At 43.0% G+C, this 20000-nt stretch overlaps 1 protein-coding gene across 1 annotated transcript in view; it reads left to right on the top strand.

Annotated features, from left to right (window-relative positions):
• LOC138957229 (uncharacterized) overlaps positions 1-11013 on the top strand; it is a gene marked incomplete at its 5' end in the record, with an annotated part of 20671 nt that extends 9658 nt beyond the window's left edge. The window contains 7 exons of the mRNA XM_070328378.1: positions 809-1019; positions 2077-2141; positions 2841-2948; positions 3578-3754; positions 4514-4611; positions 8301-8439; positions 10157-11013. Of these exons, the coding sequence (XP_070184479.1) occupies positions 809-1019; positions 2077-2141; positions 2841-2948; positions 3578-3754; positions 4514-4611; positions 8301-8439; positions 10157-10491 (1133 nt within the window). The remainder of the gene's footprint in view (positions 1-808; positions 1020-2076; positions 2142-2840; positions 2949-3577; positions 3755-4513; positions 4612-8300; positions 8440-10156) is intronic.
• Between the last annotated feature and the right edge of the window lie 8987 nt (positions 11014-20000).

Genomic DNA, 20000 nt, shown 5'->3' with positions numbered 1-20000 from the left:
GAACCCAAATATCTTCAATGTATAATGTTTCTTTACAAGCTCGTTCAACGATGTTTCAGCAGCCCTTTTCACAGTGTACCAACAGAAGACTTGGTTATATTGCCATTTCACAACGTTTACACAAAACATCCCAATCCCGACATCTAACAGCATTTAACAATGTTTCAGAAGACAAAAATGAGGAAAAATGTCCATACCAATAAACATAGTAGCATTCCAGCATGTCATCGTGTTTCACAATGTTTCATTATTGTTCACCACGTTTAACCACGTTTCATCATGTTTTACCGTGGTTCATCTTGTTTCATCCTTTGTCACCATGCTTCACCATGTTTCGCCATGTTTCAGAAGACAAACGAAGGAGAAAATGTCCACACCAATATACAACAGCATGTCACCATGTTTCACCATGTTTCATCATGTTTTATCATGTTTAACTATGTTTTTCCAGGTTTCACCATTTTTCACCGTGTTTCTACATGTTTCACCTTGTTTCATCATGTTTCATCATGTTTTACCGTGTTTCTACATGTTTCACCATGTTTCACCGTGTTTCACCTTGTTTCACCATGTGTCATCATGTTTCACCATGGTTCACCGTGTTTCATCGTGTTTCATCATGTTTAACCATGTTTCATCAGGTTTCACCGTGTTTGACCATGTTTCATCATGTTTAACCATGTTTCATCAGGTTCCACCGTGTTTCACCATGTTTCATCAGGTTTCACCATGTTTCACCGTGTTTCATCGTGTTTCATCATGTTTAACCATGTTTCATCAGGTTTCACCATGTTTCACCTTGTTTCAGAAGACAAGACTGAAGCGGAGAAGAAGGACCGGTGCTGGTTTGACCCACGGCTGTACGGGGACTGGATTCTGTACGAACGAGAGAGAACGGAGGACGTGTTCATTGACCGATACTCGCTGTCCTTCTCTCAGCTGGGGGACTTCACGTGCACTGACGTCATCAGCGAGAACGACTACCGCTACAAGACCATCTCCACCTTCAAAAACGGATGGTGGGTACTGGGTTAGACCTCGTGAGACTCCTGTTAGCTTTAAAGAACGGATGGTGAGTACTGGGTTAGACCTCGTGAGACTCCTGTTAGCTTTAAAAAACGGATGGTGGGTACTGGGTTAGACCTCGTGAGACTCCTGTTAGCTTTAAAGAACGGATGGTGGGTACTGGGTTAGACCTCGTGAGACTCCTGTTAGCTTTAAACAACGGATGGTGGGTACTGGGTTAGACCTCGTGAGACTCCTGTTAGCTTTAAACAACGGATGGTGGGTACTGAGTTGGACCTCGTGAGACTCCTGTTAGCTTTAAACAACGGATGGTGAGTACTGGGTTAGACCTCGTGAGACTCCTGTTAGCTTTAAAAAACGGATGGTGGGTACTGGGTTAGACCTCGTGAGACTCCTGTTAGCTTTAAACAACGGATGGTGGGTACTGGGTTAGACCTCGTGAGACTCCTGTTAGCTTTAAAGAACGGATAGTGAGTACTGGGTTAGACCTCGTGAGACTCCTGTTAGCTTTAAAGAACGGATGGTGAGTACTGGGTTAGACCTCGTGAGACTCCTGTTAGCTTTAAAAAAACGGATGGTGGGTACTGGGTTAGACCTCGTGAGACTCCTGTTAGCTTTAAACAACGGATGGTGGGTACTGAGTTGGACCTCGTGAGACTCCTGTTAGCTTTAAACAACGGATGGTGGGTACTGGGTAAGAAATTGTGAGACTGCTGTTAGCTTTAAACAGTGTTTTATTATTTTTAACATATTCATGAAATTTGCATTCGTAGGTTTGAAAGCAGAATTACAACTAGAGATAGATATGAAAATGGTGAAAAAGTCAGATTGTTATATAATATGCAGAAACAAATCGCAGTCAAAGGTATCATGCAAATGAGAAAAGCTAGAAAACATTAAACCAAAATTGTGATGTTTGATTTATCGTATTTTTGTCCTGCTTCTGTGTTTGATGCAGAGGAGTGGAGAGGAGGAAGGGCCGGGATGTACGTACTTTCTCCATATTACATGTGTGTGATGAATGTCCTGCTTCTGTCTTGTGTGTTACAGCTCAGAGAGGTACACGTGTTTCGAGTTCAAAAGAAGAAACAACAACGTTCTGCAGTTCCGAGTGGGTACGTATAGTCTGTGCCTGTCGTCACATGTTTGTTCCTATTAGTTGTACATGCGCACATGCGGACCGTGCGAGCACCCCCCCCCCCCCCATTCACACGCTCAGCCTGACACACAGAAGGGCACAATCACATGTACGTACACATACACGCACATACGTGAGCAAGCATTAGCACGCGTGCAGACAGACAGACAGACAGACAGACAGACAGACAGACGGACAGACGGACAGACAGACAGACAGACAGAAAAACATACACACACGCACGCACGCACGCACGCACGCACGCACCACACACACACACACACACACACACACACACACTTCCCCTGGGTGTAGTCTGTATGTAGTGGAATAGGCAAAGTTCATGGATGTGTACATGTCTGTCATCCTGAACTCAGGTAAAATGAGTTACTTCCCTTCGGGTCTCATTTATCCCTGACAGGATGCCTTTGTTTTCCTTCTCTGGAGAGGAAATCGATTTTTTACATATTTAGAGCTTTTCGTAATGTGTTATTGATATAAGCAGATTCGCGATCGTCGATAATGATTTTTCATGGTGTTGTGTAATTTTTAAATTACAAAGGAATTGATATGTAAGACAGTTCCGCGCAGTAATTATGCACCCGGTCAGAGAGATACGCCGGCGATACGGCATGGACCGATGATGATCAGATGATGATGATCTGTTTGATTGCAGGCAAGAGTCACAGAAAGGACGGCGAACCAGAAACCATCTGTCACTTTGACAAAGATTCATCGCCCCTGCGCGACAGATACCGCAGTTTCGAATTCAAGAATCTTATCCGTAAGTAGATGCTGCACTAATCAAACAAAAAGAAAAACCGCACACTCTCCTCATTTTCTGTGGGAAACGTTTGTTTTGTAAACTGCTCCTTGTTATTTATACACTTCAGCTGCTGAATGGTATCCTTTGTCTCTTATGTATGTCCGTGTGTCTAGAGGAACAAAGGCTGTTAGCTTTGTAACGCCACAAGTGTCTGAAGAAACGAAGAAAGGATAATTCAAACCATACATGATTGGTTTATGTGCTAGACTTGTCTGAAGTTATAATAACGAAAGGAAGATAGGAAAGATGTTCGGAAATAACTCTGTCAAGTTTGTATGGATCGTAGAAGAGCTGCTTTCCCCCGTTTCCATACAATCACCGAGGTAAGCCTACAATGGCACGTGTTGCTTGCCTCAACGTTTCCATGGAAAAGGGAAATTAAAACAAGGGAAAGAGCTCCCCGATAACCCATACACCCCCCCCCACACACACACACACACCGTCACACACATATACACACGCACACACACACACACAAACACACACACACACACACACACACACACACACACACACACACACATATTCACACAGAGAGTTGTTTCCGGAATTCGTTTATTTAAAACATCCGTTTTTCTTGCCGTCAGTGGCTCGAGACTTGTGGCCGAGCTACTGCGGCCTCAACTCCAACATCCCGTTCAACGGCACAGTGAACGGCGAGCAGTGTGAGGGGGAGCTGGGGGACTGGAGCCCCGACACATGCACCACGCGCGGCACTCTCGTCTTCAGGTCTAGCACGTGCGCCTCGCTCATCATCCCACAGGGTCAGTGCTTCTTGATTTTCTCTTTGTTGATTTCCTCTTTGTTTGGGTTGTTGTTGTTGTTGTTGTTGTTGTTGTTGTTGTTGTTGTTGTTGTTGTTGTTGTTGTTTGGATAGTGGTGGTGGGGTTGGGGTGTGCGTGTGTGTGTGGGTGGGGAGGGGGGTCTGGCAGTCAGTTTTCTTCTTAGCATTGTATTATTTTGTTTGCGTGCTTGCGTGCGTGAGTTTGTGTATGTGAGTGAGTGTGTGTGTGTGTGTGTGTGTGTGTGTGTGTGTGTGTTTGATTGCTTGCCAGCGTTTGTATGTGTGTGTGTGTGTTTGTGTGTGCGTGCGTGCGTGGGTGCGTGCGTGCGTATATATATATATATATATATATATAGAGAGAGAGAGAGAGATATATATATATATATATATATATATATATATATATAAATTATATATATGTGTGTGTGTGTGTGTGTTTGTGTGTGTGTGTGTGTGTGTGTGTGTGTGTGTGTGTGTGTGTAAAGATCTTCAAGATAATGTTTTCATTTTTCCGACATTAAAGGAAAAAGATAGCTGTTTACCATTTTCAGAAAATGAAATAAACCCTTTATGTTAGTGTGTCTTCACTATGTTTGTGTGTGCACATTTTTTCCCGTCTTTTCCCACATGAGTATCATTTTCATTTGTCTGGTGATGTAAGTAGCGAGCATAGCTCTGAAGGCGCGTGCTGTGTGTCTGTCTGTCTGTCTTAAAGGCGCAATGTCTGGTGATGTCGCAGAGTTCCAGTGTCTGGCCTTCATCCCGGCAGACGAAGGGTCGCTACAGCAACAACTCATCACTCGCAGCATGGACGGCAAGAACGAGTACAACTGCTGGGTTAGTATTGCAGCTTCTAATTGATCGAGTTTCGTCCTGAGTTTTGACAATGACCGCAGACTAATGGTACGATTGGATGTCTGGTCTGATGGGTCCGTAGATGGCTGATGAGGTTTATCCGGGCCAGGAAACCCCTCCCGCACGTAGGACACACATGAGAGGGTTCAGCTGCTGGGGTACTGGCTACTCTGGTTTTCCGGAGTGTGCGCTTTTGCTCTGCGATATGTGTTCTTCTGTCTTCCGCGGTCTGGGCACCAGTATGAATGAAACCACGCCAGTGTGATCTGTCTTGGGCAAGCTGCTCCCAGGAGTCGAGCTGAATGTCAATGTCTTTCAGAGAGGCTTTTAGCGTGTCCTTCGGTTGGCCTAGTGGTAAGGCGTCCGCCCCGTGATCGGGAGGTCGTGGGTTTGAAACCCGGCCGGGTCATACCTAAGACTTTAAAATTGGCAATCTAGTGGCTGCTCCGCCTGGCGTCTGGCATTATGGGGTTAGTGCTAGGACTGGTTGGTCCGGTGTCAGAATAATGTGACTGGGTGAGACATGAAGCCTGTGCTGCGACTTCTGTCTTGTGTGTGGCGCACGTTATATGTCAAAGCAGCACCGCCCTGATATCAATCAATCAATCAATATGAGGCTTATATCGCGCGTATTCCGTGGGTACAGTTCTAGGCGCAGGGATTTATTTATTTATTTATTTTTATTCAAGGCGCAGGGATTTATTTATGCCGTGTGAGATGGAATTTTTTTTACACAATACATCACGCATTCACATCGGCCAGCAGATCGCACGGGTATTTTGGGGGACATTTTTATCTATGCCTATACAATTTTGCCAGGAAAGACCCTTTTGTCAGTCGTGGGATCTTTAACGTGCACACCCCAATGTAGTGTACACGAAGGGACCTCGGTTTTTCGTCTCATCCCAAAGACTAGCACTTGAACCCACCACCTAGGTTAGGAAAGGGGGGAGAAAATTGCTAACGCCCTGACCCAGGGTCGAACTCGCAACCTCTCGCTTCCGAGCGCAAGTGCGTTACTGTGGTCGGCTGGGCGTAAAGCAAACAAACAAACAAGTCGCGTAAGGCGAAAATACAACATTTAGTCAAGCTGTCGAACTCACAGAATGAAACTGAACGCAATGCAATTTTTCAGCAAGACCGTATACTCGTAGCATCGTCAGTCCACCGCTCGTGACAAAGGCAGTGAAATTGACAAGAAGAGCGGGGTAGTAGTTGCGCTGAGAAGGATAGCACGCTTTTCTGTACCTCTCTTCGTTTTAACTTTCTGAGCGTGTTTTTAATCCAAACATATCATATCTATATGTTTTTGGAATCAGGAACCGACAAGGAATAAGATGAAAGTGTTTTTAAATCAATTTCGGAAATTTGATTTTGATAATAATTTTTATATTTTTAATTTTCAGACCTTGTTTTTAATCCGAATATAATATATTTATATGTTTTTGGAATCAGAAAATGATGAAGAATAAGATGAACGTAAATTTGGATCGTTTTATAAAAAAAATAATTTTAATTACAATTTTCAGATTGTTAATGACCAAAGTCATTAATTAATTTTTAAGCCACCAAGCTGAAATGCAATACCGAAGTCCGGCCTTTGTCGAAGATTGCTTGGCCAAAATTTCAATCAATTTGATTGAAAAATGAGGGTGTGACAGTGCCGCCTCAACTTTTACAAAAAGCCGGATATGACGTCATCAAAGACATTTATCGAAAAAATGAAAAAAATTGTCCGGGGATGTCATACCCAGGAACTCTCATGTCAAATTTCATAAAGATCGGTCCAGTAGTTTACTCTCAATCGCTCTACACACACACACGCGCACACACACACACACATACACCACACCCTCGTCTCGATTCCCCCCTCTACGTTAAAACATTTAGTCAAAACTTGACTAAATGTAACAAACAAACAAACAAAAAAGCGTGTCCTTAATTCTGTCCCGTATTACAGAACATCCGTCTCCAGGGTGCAAAGAGTTACTTTAGCAGAAGACCACAGAGCTAGATTTAGCGTTGCCAGCGACACCGGATCTTGTCCAGATGCGAAAAAAACAAAACAGACTGAGCTAAATCTGTCGCGCCGGCATACCAGCCGATGTTGGCCTTTAAGGCATCATGTTTCCAATAATTATTACACCACTTCGGAGTTTATTCAAACCATCCGTTTTCCCACTCGATACCGTAATTGTTTGAGCCTACTCAGCAAGATGGTTCCAAAGTTTTGAAAACTGGAAAACAGCTCTGGTGGTGGAATGTGTAGCAATGGGTAAACACTGTTTACCGCCATCCTTGCCATGTCTGTGTCCCCAGCTGATCAGCAGACACATTGAGGGGCCGAGGTGGCGGTATCGCATCATGTACCGCATGCCCTTACTTACTGTGTAACGCCATCCTTGCCATGTCTGTGTCCCCAGGTGATCAGCAGTCATATCGAGGGTCCGAGGTGGCCGTATCGCATCATGTACCGCATGCCCTTACTTACTGTGTAACGCCATCCTTGCCATGTCTGTGTCCCCAGGTGATCAGCAGACACATCGAGGGGCCGAGGTGGCGGTATCGCATCATGTACCGCATGCCCTTACTTACTGTGTAACGCCATCCTTGCCATGTCTGTGTCCCCAGGTGATCAGCAGTCATATCGAGGGTCCGAGGTGGCGGTATCGCATCATGTACCGCATGCCCTTACTTACTGTGTAACGCCATCCTTGCCATGTCTGTGTCCCCAGGTGATCAGCAGACACATCGAGGGTGCGAGGTGGCGGTATCGCATCATGTACCGCATGCCCTTACTTACTGTGTAACGCCATCCTTGCCATGTCTGTGTCCCCAGCTGATCAGCAGACACATTGAGGGGCCGAGGTGGCGGTATCGCATCATGTACCGCATGCCCTTACTTACTGTGTAACGCCATCCTTGCCATGTCTGTGTCTCCAGGTGATCAGCAGACACATCGAGGGGCCGAGGTGGCGGTATCGCATCATGTACCGCATGCCCTTACTTACTGTGTAACGCCATCCTTGCCATGTCTGTGTCCCCAGGTGATCAGCAGTCATATCGAGGGTCCGAGGTGGCCGTATCGCATCATGTACCGCATGCCCTTACTTACTGTGTAACGCCATCCTTGCCATGTCTGTGTCCCCAGGTGATCAGCAGTCATATCGAGGGGCCGAGGTGGCGGTATCGCATCATGTACCGCATGCCCTTACTTACTGTGTAACGCCATCCTTGCCATGTCTGTGTCCCCAGGTGATCAGCAGTCATATCGAGGGTCCGAGGTGGCCGTATCGCATCATGTACCGCATGCCCTTACTTACTGTGTAACGCCATCCTTGCCATGTCTGTGTCCCCAGGTGATCAGCAGACACATCGAGGGGCCGAGGTGGCGGTATCGCATCATGTACCGCATGCCCTTACTTACTGTGTAACGCCATCCTTGCCATGTCTGTGTCTCCAGGTGATCAGCAGACACATCGAGGGGCCGAGGTGGCGGTATCGCATCATGTACCGCATGCCCTTACTTACTGTGTAACGCCATCCTTGCCATGTCTGTGTCCCCAGCTGATCAGCAGACACATCGAGGGGCCGAGGTGGCGGTATCGCATCATGTACCGCATGCCCTTACTTACTGTGTAACGCCATCCTTGCCATGTCTGTGTCCCCAGGTGATCAGCAGTCATATCGAGGGTCCGAGGTGGCCGTATCGCATCATGTACCGCATGCCCACCACCCAGTGCCCAGAGTCCCCCGAGACGGCTTCTGGCGCCGGCATGCTGCCCAAAGCCACTCTCTACCTGGACGACAGTGAGTACATGCCACAGAGAAAGGACCACTCATCTTTGATCTTATAGTGATCTACTGTGAAACCTCGCCCCACTTCCCCTTTTCAGACCTCCAACACCCCAAAACCACTCTCTACCCCCCCCCCCCCCCATTTCATTTGAACACTACTTTACACTATATGTGCTACTTTTGTCAGCAGAACTACGTAGAATGTCACAGAGAATTCAAAACTTGTTACAGAAATGTGTTCAAAATGATGTTCACTTACACCATTCGAAGTTTTGCGTGCAAGCTTATACGTTCTTTCACATCAGGACAAGGATAAAATGCGTGCCAGCATTCTGCGAAAGTATTACCTTGACATTGTATGTTGAAGCTTGATCGACTGTATATGTTTAAATCCAAAATCAAAGAGACTGCCAACGTTCCCAAATTCACAACATATGTATATGTTTTGCATACCAACACTCGGGTCAACTTTTTGTAAGGACTCAGCGACGTCATCCATGTCCCAATCCCGTGTCATCGCTTTGGCACTTTAAAGGCCACGATCGTTCTGCAAGAAGTGCAGGTGCCTGGTTACTCTTAAACACGCGCATACCTTGATAGGCGCTTGTTGTTGCTAGCCTTGCACTGGGAAGAAGCAACCTACATTTGCCAGCATTACGACATTAAAGTAGTAAACATGGTTGAAAAACGAAAGAAATCTGCACTCACCAATACAAGGACAGCCCACCGGCACAAAAACATGTAGGGGAAGGGCTCCTAATATGGACCACTTTTTGTTTAATGCTGATAACTAGCTTGTTTTCTTGCGAAGAAGTTTCATTTTGTGTTTGGTAGTCCTTCTCTCTTAGGTTAACCGTTAGGCTTAATTAGAGTGAAATAGCTTTGATAGACATTCAGCAAAAATTAAATACAGAAAAAATCACAAAGGGTCCATATTAGGAGCCTGGGCGCCTAATATGGACCAGTGAAGCGGCCTTCACGAATCACTGTAAAAAGCCCCCTATATTTCAAAATAACATGATACAACTTAGTGTACAAGTCAGCCTAATTAAAATATGCTCTAGATTTATCTGTTTCGGGTTGATGAGAGCATTATTTGAAGCACACCAGGAAACTAAAGAAGCTTATCAAAAACAGAGTGAAAATAAGTGAAATTATCAACTTCCACGAAAATAAGACTTTTTGTTGCATTTTTTTTAAATCTCGAGGGCTAATTATAGGTTATTTCCAGCAAGCTTCTTAATGAATTAATAAAAATAGACTTTAGCTTTTATTTTCTTCGATTTGTTGAAGGTGGTCCATATTAGGGGACTCGCACATACTTTGAGATTTTACTATTTTCTTTTGTTTGCAGTAGAAACTCGGGGTCAACACTGCTAAAATGTAACAAATACGGTTTTAGCTGTCATATATAGCAATTTCTGTGTGATAAAAGCTTTGGCTGTGGACAGAAACGAGTCCGTTTTAGGTGGCAAATTTAGAGTGAACGCTGCCAAAAGTGAAAAAAAGAGAAAAAGCCGAACGGTTTTGAGATTTCTGTTTCTGCAACTGTTTTCACATGTGCAAGTTATCAAGAGAGGGTGAATACAGCGAATATAACTTTTTTGAGCGCTCTAGCGCCGTTAGTTTGTTAGAACAGGAGGTGGTCCATATTAGGAGCCGGTCCATATTAGGAGCCCTTCCCCTAAACATGGGGGCAAAATCACTTGTTCTCTCTTTTTTTCCACAGAGTCGCGGAGCAAAGTGTGCTACCCTGATAAGGACAACCCGGCCAGCACACAAGGAACGTCGACCAGGTCCACAGATCTCAAATACGTCATCCCCGATCAGAACAACGGAAACAAACACGTGCACATCGGCTCGCAGCGCCCCCAAGCGGATGGATCTTCCCCCACGCCAGCTAGCGGGCTCAGTCAAGGAGCTGCGCAGAGTTGCTGCCCTTCGTGGTTTCTGACTTGTGCGTTGTCGTTCGTGGCTGCGCTTACCATGGCTTCGCTGTCCAATATTGGGATGATGTCAAAGTGGGTGCCATCTGATGTGACGTCCTTCTCAAGCAGGAGGTGATGCTTTGCAACAATGCTTCGCGGGGTCATTTTATGCAATATCTTTCCGTTTGGGAGCACTTTCTTATGTCCAGGTAGAAACAGAAACCCATGTAGACAGCTGTTGTCTAAATATAACTCAAAAATTGTAAACACCGGGAATGCTTTGCGTCTTGATAATTTAATGACAGGATCTTGCGAAAAGTAATTAAACCTTCATTTAGTGTCAGTGATAAACGCTCGTGGCCTTCTCTGCTTCTGTCAAAAACAGAAAGAAACATCTTTGTGCTAACACAGGGCCCGAATTTCTCAGAAAACCTGAACTATTATTCCTTGTTTCACAGGGTTTTATTTGCACGTTTGAAAGTACTCCCAAAGTGTCAAATGTCACAAGATTGCTGACGTCACAAAGTGCCAAATATGGACATGACAAAAACTTCTCGGGCGTATCCGTACGCTGTTGCCACAAGAGTGCGAGTGCGTCTAGTTCTTAAAACTTCGGTCCAACTGCATTCCGTGCTGATGAAATTGCTTGTGAAATAGAAACAAAAAACACAGGGAGATTTTGTAAATATGTGTGAATTTGTGCGCGTGCTGGGTTGCTTGTACTGATTTTATGCGTTGCCCTTTCATGTCTTCTGAAATATAGAACGATTTCTTATGTGAACACTTTCAAGTGCATAGAATTGTATGTGCTTTTCAAAGAAATGGATGGAATCGGTCATGAAAAATAGAGTACAGTATACGGGTACAGCAGACATTCTGGCTCGTAAATATTCGTCCGCTCGACTACACACACACGCACATGCACACACACACACGCACACGCACGCAGGAACGCACGCACATAGGGTGAGACGCACACGAGAGTACAAGTCACGTTGAAATGATTGTATTACTGCGTGCGCGAGTTTGAGGAGAGAGACATTGTTTTCATAGAGTATTTTATAATTGAAGAAAAGTCAACACGTTCAGTAAGTCGGCGGTTTCGGAGCTCTTGTAAAAGATAAAACCAAGAGCGCTGGCAGTTCACGTGTCATGTTTTTCAGCGAGAAAACAACAACAACAACAACAACAACAACAACAACAAAAACAACAACAACAAAAAGCAACCTAGCTATACCCATAGCCATGAATGTGCTCGTGAGGTTTGACCTGTTTCACTCTATTAAAACTTTCTGATGGTATGTTTTACTATAAAGATGCATGGTGTACTTGTTATGCGCTTAACACAGACCGTGTTGCGGTATGTAATTTTTATGATTTGTTACGTAACAAGGCTGATTTGATTCAGTGTCGAGTGATGGTTAAATTGTAGATGTTGTTGAGACAGATATCATAGTTTATGAACAGTGAAATTGTTGATGTTACCTCAAGTAGAATTTGTTAAATCATTCGCAGGTATACGTTTTGTACGTGCACACCATGTCCGAGTACTATTGCATGCGATGGAAGAAGAGCAAACACGTGTATCTCATCATGATTCACCATGTTTCAACAAATAATACTGTTGTTTTGGGAGGTTTGCTTTTTTCGTTTATGTTTATTTTCAGCGGTTATCTCCATTTTTTTAAAATTGTAAACAGTCGACGAAGATGAGAAGCTACGACACCAAAAGTTGGAATACATCAAACAAGGCTGGACCTAGTGTATGAGAAGGGGGAGGGGGAGGAGGGGGGGGCTTTTCAATTTTGGCGATGGAACGGGGGCTGTTTTGGCCGCTTCTGGAACCCTCCAGTCCTGTTAAACGTGTCTGTTTGCAAAATTCCGGCGAAACCGTCAATCGACCATTTTTCAACCGCGTAGTTCAAGAACGAGGAAGATGACCATTTTACGAAGAATCGTATCGAAAACGAATATACAGGTTGTGAAGAAATTATGTCGATGAGCATAACGATAGCTTTTTTTTTTGCTTTTTTTTCTTCTTCTTCTCTCTCTTTTTTTCTTTTTCGTGTATTTATTTTATTTTTGTTTGTTTGTTTCATCCTCTTTTTGCTTGTCCCGACGCTTGTTCCTTCTCCCAGTATGCTCCCACGCCGCCCCGTCCCGTCCCAGCACCCCTGAACTTCGTTCCGCCGCCAGACTTTGTCGAATCAATGAGCCCCCAGCTATTAACAAGAGCCTACATTTGATGGAAATAAAACACTGATGTGTCACATGGCTCGTGTTGTTATCATTCTCATTGTTGACTCATTTTGCTTTTTTTTTGTTTTATAAATTTCAGATTTTGACTGCACGTTCATGATTTGCTATGTATAAACTGTTGTTACGTATAGACATTGGATTTATCGTGATTGTGCTTGGTGTGTTTTATTCATGACGAAAATAGTAACGAATCGGAGAAACAGATTGTGTTGTTTTCTAGTTAGACACAAACATATTGAATGTGCTCTTATGAAAAAAGGCCTTTTCCCCTGAATGCTTAAGTAGTGATGTATACTTGTGACTTTTCTTTGCTAACTTATTGAAATTGTGACATGGTACCTTGATATAACTTGTAACAAAACGACCGCAGGCAGGTGAACACGCTCGGTCGTGCATGCCTGCGTGCGTGCGAATGTGTGTGTGCGGGTGTGAGAGAGAGAGAGAGTGTGTGTGTGTGTGTGTGTGTGTGTGTGTGTGTGTGTGTGTGTGTGTGTGTGTGTGTGTTCGTGCGTACGTGCACGCGGATTTGTATGTGCGTGTGTGTGTGTGTGTGTGTGGGGGGGTGCGTTAGTGTGCGTGCGTGCGTGTGTGTGTGTGTGTGTGTGTGTCACTGTGTGTGTGTGTGTCACTGTGTGTGTGTGTTTGTGTGTGTGTGTGTTACTGCAGTACATGTAATTAGGGATGATTAATTATTTGCATGCCTGTCTGTGATGTGTAATAATTCTAAACGTGATTGAATGTGCATTCCACAGCGCATGTGATGCATGTTGACTGTCACTACATTGATTAGTGTGTGTCATGCAGTTATCGGGTAAACATCATGCATTTGATGTGCGATAAGCTGATAAGAATCTACCAACCTAGACTATAGATGTCTTGCTTTGTACAGGCACATGGAGTATGATGTTTAATTATTGCATCACGGCTTATTCCTCAAGTGTATTTGTAATTGTTCAAACTGTACAGACTGTTTTCACTGCCGTTGACTCTATTACAGCGGTGCCCGCGGTGTCCCTACCTTGCAGGTGGCCTGTAATGACAGGTATACTTTCTACAGTCTCTGCTTTAGCCATGTGAAGAGAAGGACAATAGAAAGTGTCCGGCTTTCGCAGGGACCTAGCTTACTTCGTATGTGCCACTGTCTGTGCATATCGGCTGTTTTGTGTTTAAGATTTTGAATAGTTATGTTTGATTATATTGATTGTTCTTAGAAAGAGAAATTTACCAACAAAACTTCTGGCTACAAGCCACAACAAGACCCCCTCCATCTCCTAAGCCGTGCTGAGCAGGCTATCATCTTCCGCCTCCGCACTGGACACTGCTGCCTCAAAGCACACCTAAGGAGGATAGGTGTAGCAGAGTCTGCCACATGTGACTGTGGAGAGGGAGATCAGACTCCAGAACATGTTCTCCAAGCATGTCCCCTCCTCGACCAACTGCGGATCCAGACATGGCCTGACCCAACAGATCTGAGGACCAAAATGTGGGGAGCACTGGAGGACCTGGAAAGAACGTCCATGTTCATGGCATCCTCCAGATTCCGAGTCTGACACAACCGTCGTACGAAGAAGAAGAAGAAGAAGACTGTTCTTAAATATGTGTATTTTTTGCTTGTTTGTTTTGTTTTCATCGCGACCCCAATACCAGCTCTACAGATCTGTGAAGACTGAATCGGGTGCTGAATAGGACATTGTTAGATTTTGGAGGAAATTGTGTTTAAAAGTTTGAATAGGTTTGAACATGTAGACTATCCTTAAATATGTGTATTGTTGTTTGTTTTTGTGGGGACCCCGCTATAGCTCGATAGATCTGTGAAGACTGAGTGGGGTGCTGAATAGGACATTGTTCGATTTTTCACACAAAAAACCCCGCAACTCTCCGATGATTACCAGCTGAACATTCCAGAATCTATCTATTCGGTGATACTGATAACAATGCAACATTGTTGCTAGGATTTATTTTCATGTGAAGATGTGCCGGTGGCCATGAACAAGGCAAAACTCATACTTTCAAGGTTATGATATCCATGATACCCAACTCCCCCCTTGGAATTCCATCATATTTTGCAACATTTTGACATTAGTTCTACTCTTCAAAGAAGAAGAGAAAATACAGAATACATAAGATTTTATTGTCCAGGGTTGGGAATTCGTGTTGACAATTATTGCGGTTTAGAAACATTTACTCCAGCCAAGCAAACCCAACATACGTATCTATAAAACAAATCAACGCCATCGATTTTAAATACATACACTTTCATTGTTAACCTTATATTGATTGCTCGGTAGTGAATCTGAGCCCGAAAAATAAAGCTTGCCAATTCACTTAATTTTTTTGTTAAAAAGGTCGTCAATATTTGCCGACATTTCGTTTAAGATTTTTTTAATTGGGCGTAATCAGATTGCCTAAGCTAAGATAGAAGAAACCAACAAGAGTTCAATTTGCCACTTAGAATTAAAAGCCATTGATAACCAGGCTGTCATTGTAAGGGTAAGCATTCGTACACGCATGTACTCTTTGAAAATACAATACACTGACAGTTGCTTAGAGTAACAAAGTCAAAAAGAGACATCTCTGCAACACTAAAATCATCATCGCAACTCGTTTGGACTCTCAGTCATTTTTTGGATAAACATCATGCATTAATCGGGTCAACATCATGCACTAATCGGGCAAAAGTTATTCACTTATCGGTAAGCATCATGCATTTATTGGATGAACATCATGCATTAATCGAGTCAGCATAATGCACTTATCAGGTAACAAAAATCATTCACTACTCGGTAAAATTCATTCAGTTATTGGGTAACCATCATGCATTTATCGGGTCAGCATAATGCACTTATCAGGTAACAAAAATCATTCACTACTCGGTAAAATTCATTCACTTATTGGGTACACATCATGAATTTATCGGGTAAACATCGTTTATTTATTTATTTATTTGGTGTTTAACGTCGTTTTCAACCACGAAGGTTATATCGCGACGAGTAAACATCGTGAACTTATCAGGTAAAACTATCATTGACTAATCGGTCAAATTCATTCAGTTATTGGGTAAACGTCATGAATTTATCGGGTAAACATTATGCACCTATCGGGTAAACATCATGCACTAATCGGTACAAATCATCCTGTTATTGGATAAACATCATGAATTTATCGGGTAAACATCATGCACTAATCGGTTAAAATCATTCTGTTATTGGATAAACATCATGAATTTATCGGGTAAACATCATGCACTAATCGGTTAAAATCATTCTGTTATTGGATAAACATCATAAATGTATCGGGTAGACATGCAAGTGACCTAAAAGTGTCGCTTTTAGATGAAGATTACGACTTCGACCCTTTCAGTGCTGTATGTTTGAGTGTGTTTGTTTGTTTGTTTGTTTGTTCACGTTATCCACCTTTGACTCTCATTCATTTTTCGTATGATGTTCGTGGACAGCTAACCCTGTTCATACACTGTCACAAATGAAGCCTTTGTTGTGTGATGTGTTTGATATTCTATGTTCATAACTTCACAAGTGTTTGTTTGTGTGTGTGTGTGTGTGTGTGTGTGTGTGTGTGTGTGTGTGTGTGTGTGTGTGTGTATCTTGCATAGCATGTACAAGCTTACTTTTAAAGTGGCATTGGGTACTTGACACTTCCTCCGTCTTGCATATCGAAAGAAAATAAGTGAGACCTGTGGGACGGTATTATTGATATGATTCTTTTGTGGTATTTATTTTGTTTGTTTGTTTTTGATTGTTTCTTTTTTCGTTTTGTTATTTTTGTTTGTTTAGTTTGGAGTCATATTCCTGCATGCCACAACTGTTATAACAACTGTATACCAATTGTGAAAAAAGTGAAACATTAGCTGATTGCGTACCATTTTCCATTTCACATTCAAGGCACCTGTACTTAACTTTAGTGCTCAGTAGATTTTGACAGATACTGATTTTTTTTATGAACAAGAGACAGCTATACTCGTTGCGCATTATCATAGAGAAACTTACAGTGTCGTTTTTGTGTGTGTGTTTCTGTGTTAATATTGTTCACGTGTATTGTATACTCTAGGCATTTTGTTTTCTCGCTTTAAAAGCTGAACATCGACTATTTACGTTCGAACAGTGAATTGCGAAAATGAGTTTTATTCTTGGGGTAAATTAGTCATCTGCGCTTTTTTTTCAGTTGCAGAATGCGTGTTTTGAAAACTATAGTTTAATCAGATCGGACATCCATTCTTTTACCAATAGATACTTCTTCAGGAAATTATTCCAACGTGTATGTGCATGTTACTTCGGCCGCGACTGTAAGAGAGGTTTATCAGAAACAGGGCCAACTATTCCATCATTATTGTTGAGAATTTGTTAGGTGCTTAAAAAAACAACTTTGTTGTTTGTACACGCGTGTTGTTATTGGGGGACTTTGTGTTTTTCATTATTTTCATGGTTGATGTGTTTTGTATTTGCTGGCAACGTGGTGTTTAGAGTGATACGTGTTACCGTGTGCCATGCACATTTGAGGATTATGAGCAATAAAAAAGCATTCGTTTTCCATATGCTCGTCTTTGTGATGAATGCTGTGTGAATTGTGTGCTTGGACGTGTTTGGGTTTGTCTACAGGGATAAGTGGACACGCACGCGCGCACGCACACACGCCGCTTCAGATTCACGCACACACGCTTGCATGCATGCATACATACACACATACACACACACACACATACACACACGCAAGCAAACACGCACGCACACACACACACATACACACACATACACACACACACACCGGCACACACACGACTGACACACACACACACACACACACACACACACACACACACACACACACACACACACACACAGGCCTACATTTGGCGCTTTAATAAAAATGTTGAGAATATTTTTAAGACTGCCATCTAAGGACTAACTAACTTAACGAACGAACTAACAAAATTAATGAACTATCCAACTAACTTACTGAACCACTGAGAAAGGGAGATTATCAGGTCAAAAGTGCTTAAGAGTTCGCTGTTTAGAGATTACCTCCCTTCGCATGCATAGATGCCAGGGTTCCGTAGGGCCAGGGGGAATAATCGAGAAAGCTAGAAATATGTCGGTGTCAAACACGAGGTATTTCCTCCCTTTATTTCCAGTTACGGAAATCCTCCAATAAGTTGATCTGATGGTGATTCTAAAATTACGATAAACATGTAACAAAGAAGCGAAAACGTAGGAAAGCCCAAATGGATTGATGATTTTTATCATAATATTGAACACCATTGTCAGTCATAACTGAAAATGCCATGACACACACACACAACACACACACACACACACACACACACAGTGACACACACGGCGCGCGCACACAAACACACACAAACGGGCGTGCACGCACGCACGCACACACACCATTTAGAAACGAGTATGTTCGGAAATATGTACTTTCTTAACGAGGAAAACAACGAAGAAATAAAAGTATAATAGGCAGCGAGAGGTGATCAGTAAACTACTTTAAGTTGAAAAACGAAAGAAAGAAGGAAAGAAAGAAAGAAGAAAAAAAGAAAAAAAAGAAGGAAAGAAAGAAACAAGGAGAAAGAAAAGGAAGAAGCTGGATTCGTTACCGCGTGAACAACAACAACAACAACCACACCACCACCACAACAACAACAACAACAACAACAACAACAACAACAACAACAACAACAACAACAACAACAACAACAACAAATAATCCAACTTAATGAACAGGAGAGGTAAACAAAAACTGTAAACAAGAAAGACTGACAAACTAAACAAGAAATAGTGCAGTTTCGAAAGATAAAAAAACAAACACCCACCAGTATTCATTTCAACTACAGTTCTACTACGCAGCCTTTGTTTGCCCACAAAACATTATTCGGAAATCCAGTCTGAATCTTCTGTCTTGGCTTCTTCATTACCTCCCTTATCAACGAGCGAAGGGACCCGCCATACGCAGTTGTTTCCCTTACTCCATTAAATTGTATCGCTGACAACACCTGCTCGCCTCGTCAGCCATAGCAGTCTCGATCAAGAGAAATTACCCCCTTCCGTATTGTTTCCGATCGTGAGGCTGATAAAATGGCGGATTTGACGGCTACGAGCTTGCAGTCTAGCCATGGTCTGCCCCCACAGAGACTGTGGAGTTTGTGGAAACTAACTGTCGTTAAATCTTCAGTTAACGTTGTTGTATAATTGCAGGCGAAACACTGGAAAGACACAAACGCTGTTTGAAGAAGGTTCTGCATAATAATTGATCGTTGGCGATCGACAAGAAGTCAGCAAATTATCTTTGTTTTAACTACGTGTGCAGTCAGAACAATCGACTACCATCATTCCCGTTCTGAAAATGATGACGACAAACAGAAAAAGACCAAGAGCAACAAGAACAAAAAAACCGAGAAGAACAAAAAAATAACACGAAGAACAAGAATACAAAACAAGAGGCGAAGCCTTCAAGGCTCCCGTAAGAAATCGACAAACACTGACAGTAACACAAACTCAATCACTCCGTCACACATATACACACACACACAGTAAGCATAGACACAGTGCAAGAGTGGGAGACGCTAGATCTAGATCTGTCTGTCTGTAGCCTACTTACGGGGACACGACTGCCACTGAGATCGACACTGCCCTTTCGACAGCGCTTCCTCGCGCAGACACTGAAAACACGCTGTGCAGATCAACCTGTAGGAAATCTCCTTTGGTATCTTCTTTATCTATTTTTTCTGGACCCGCTACGAAACCGAACAATGTGAAATCGTCTTCCCCGAATCGGCGAATGCAGCTCGGTTAGAACTGAGAAGTGAATCTATACCACAATGCTTCACGTGATCTGACCTAACCTTGACCCCTGACCTGGTCTACATACCACACACAACACAAACCAGTCACCTGTTTTTACCCCCCCAAAACCCACCACCACCCGTTTTCTTTGGATACACACTTTATCTACATACGTGCCGACGAAATGTTGATCATTGCTTCAATACTTTGAAGCTGTTGCTTGGATAATAACCCGGTAAAATTAGTATTTCGGTGTTCAGTCAAATGTTAAAGTTTCTATCACACACACACACACGCACAGACAGACAAAAGTTAGCATCGCATAGGCTATACTTACGTGAGCCAACAAGTAGAACGAGAACAAGGAGAACAACAAGAACAAGAACAAAAAGTACAAGAGAAATTAAAGCAAGATCAACTGATGCAAATCTAAGGTTTTTGTTTTGTAAGAAAATCATGCAACGCGCCGCGCCAGGCTTAGTAGTATTTATTCAGCTCAGTACTCTCTAATCTCTTTTGCCAAAAATAAACACTTTTTTTAGGCGGGCAGTTTTGCAATAAGGACAGTGAAAAATGATAACAA

This window comes from Littorina saxatilis, unplaced genomic scaffold, assembly GCF_037325665.1.
Source record: "Littorina saxatilis isolate snail1 unplaced genomic scaffold, US_GU_Lsax_2.0 scaffold_1380, whole genome shotgun sequence".
NCBI lineage: Eukaryota > Metazoa > Mollusca > Gastropoda > Littorinimorpha > Littorinidae > Littorina > Littorina saxatilis.
Note: the sequence above shows the minus strand (reverse complement) of the source record. Positions and strands in the feature narration are given on the sequence as shown.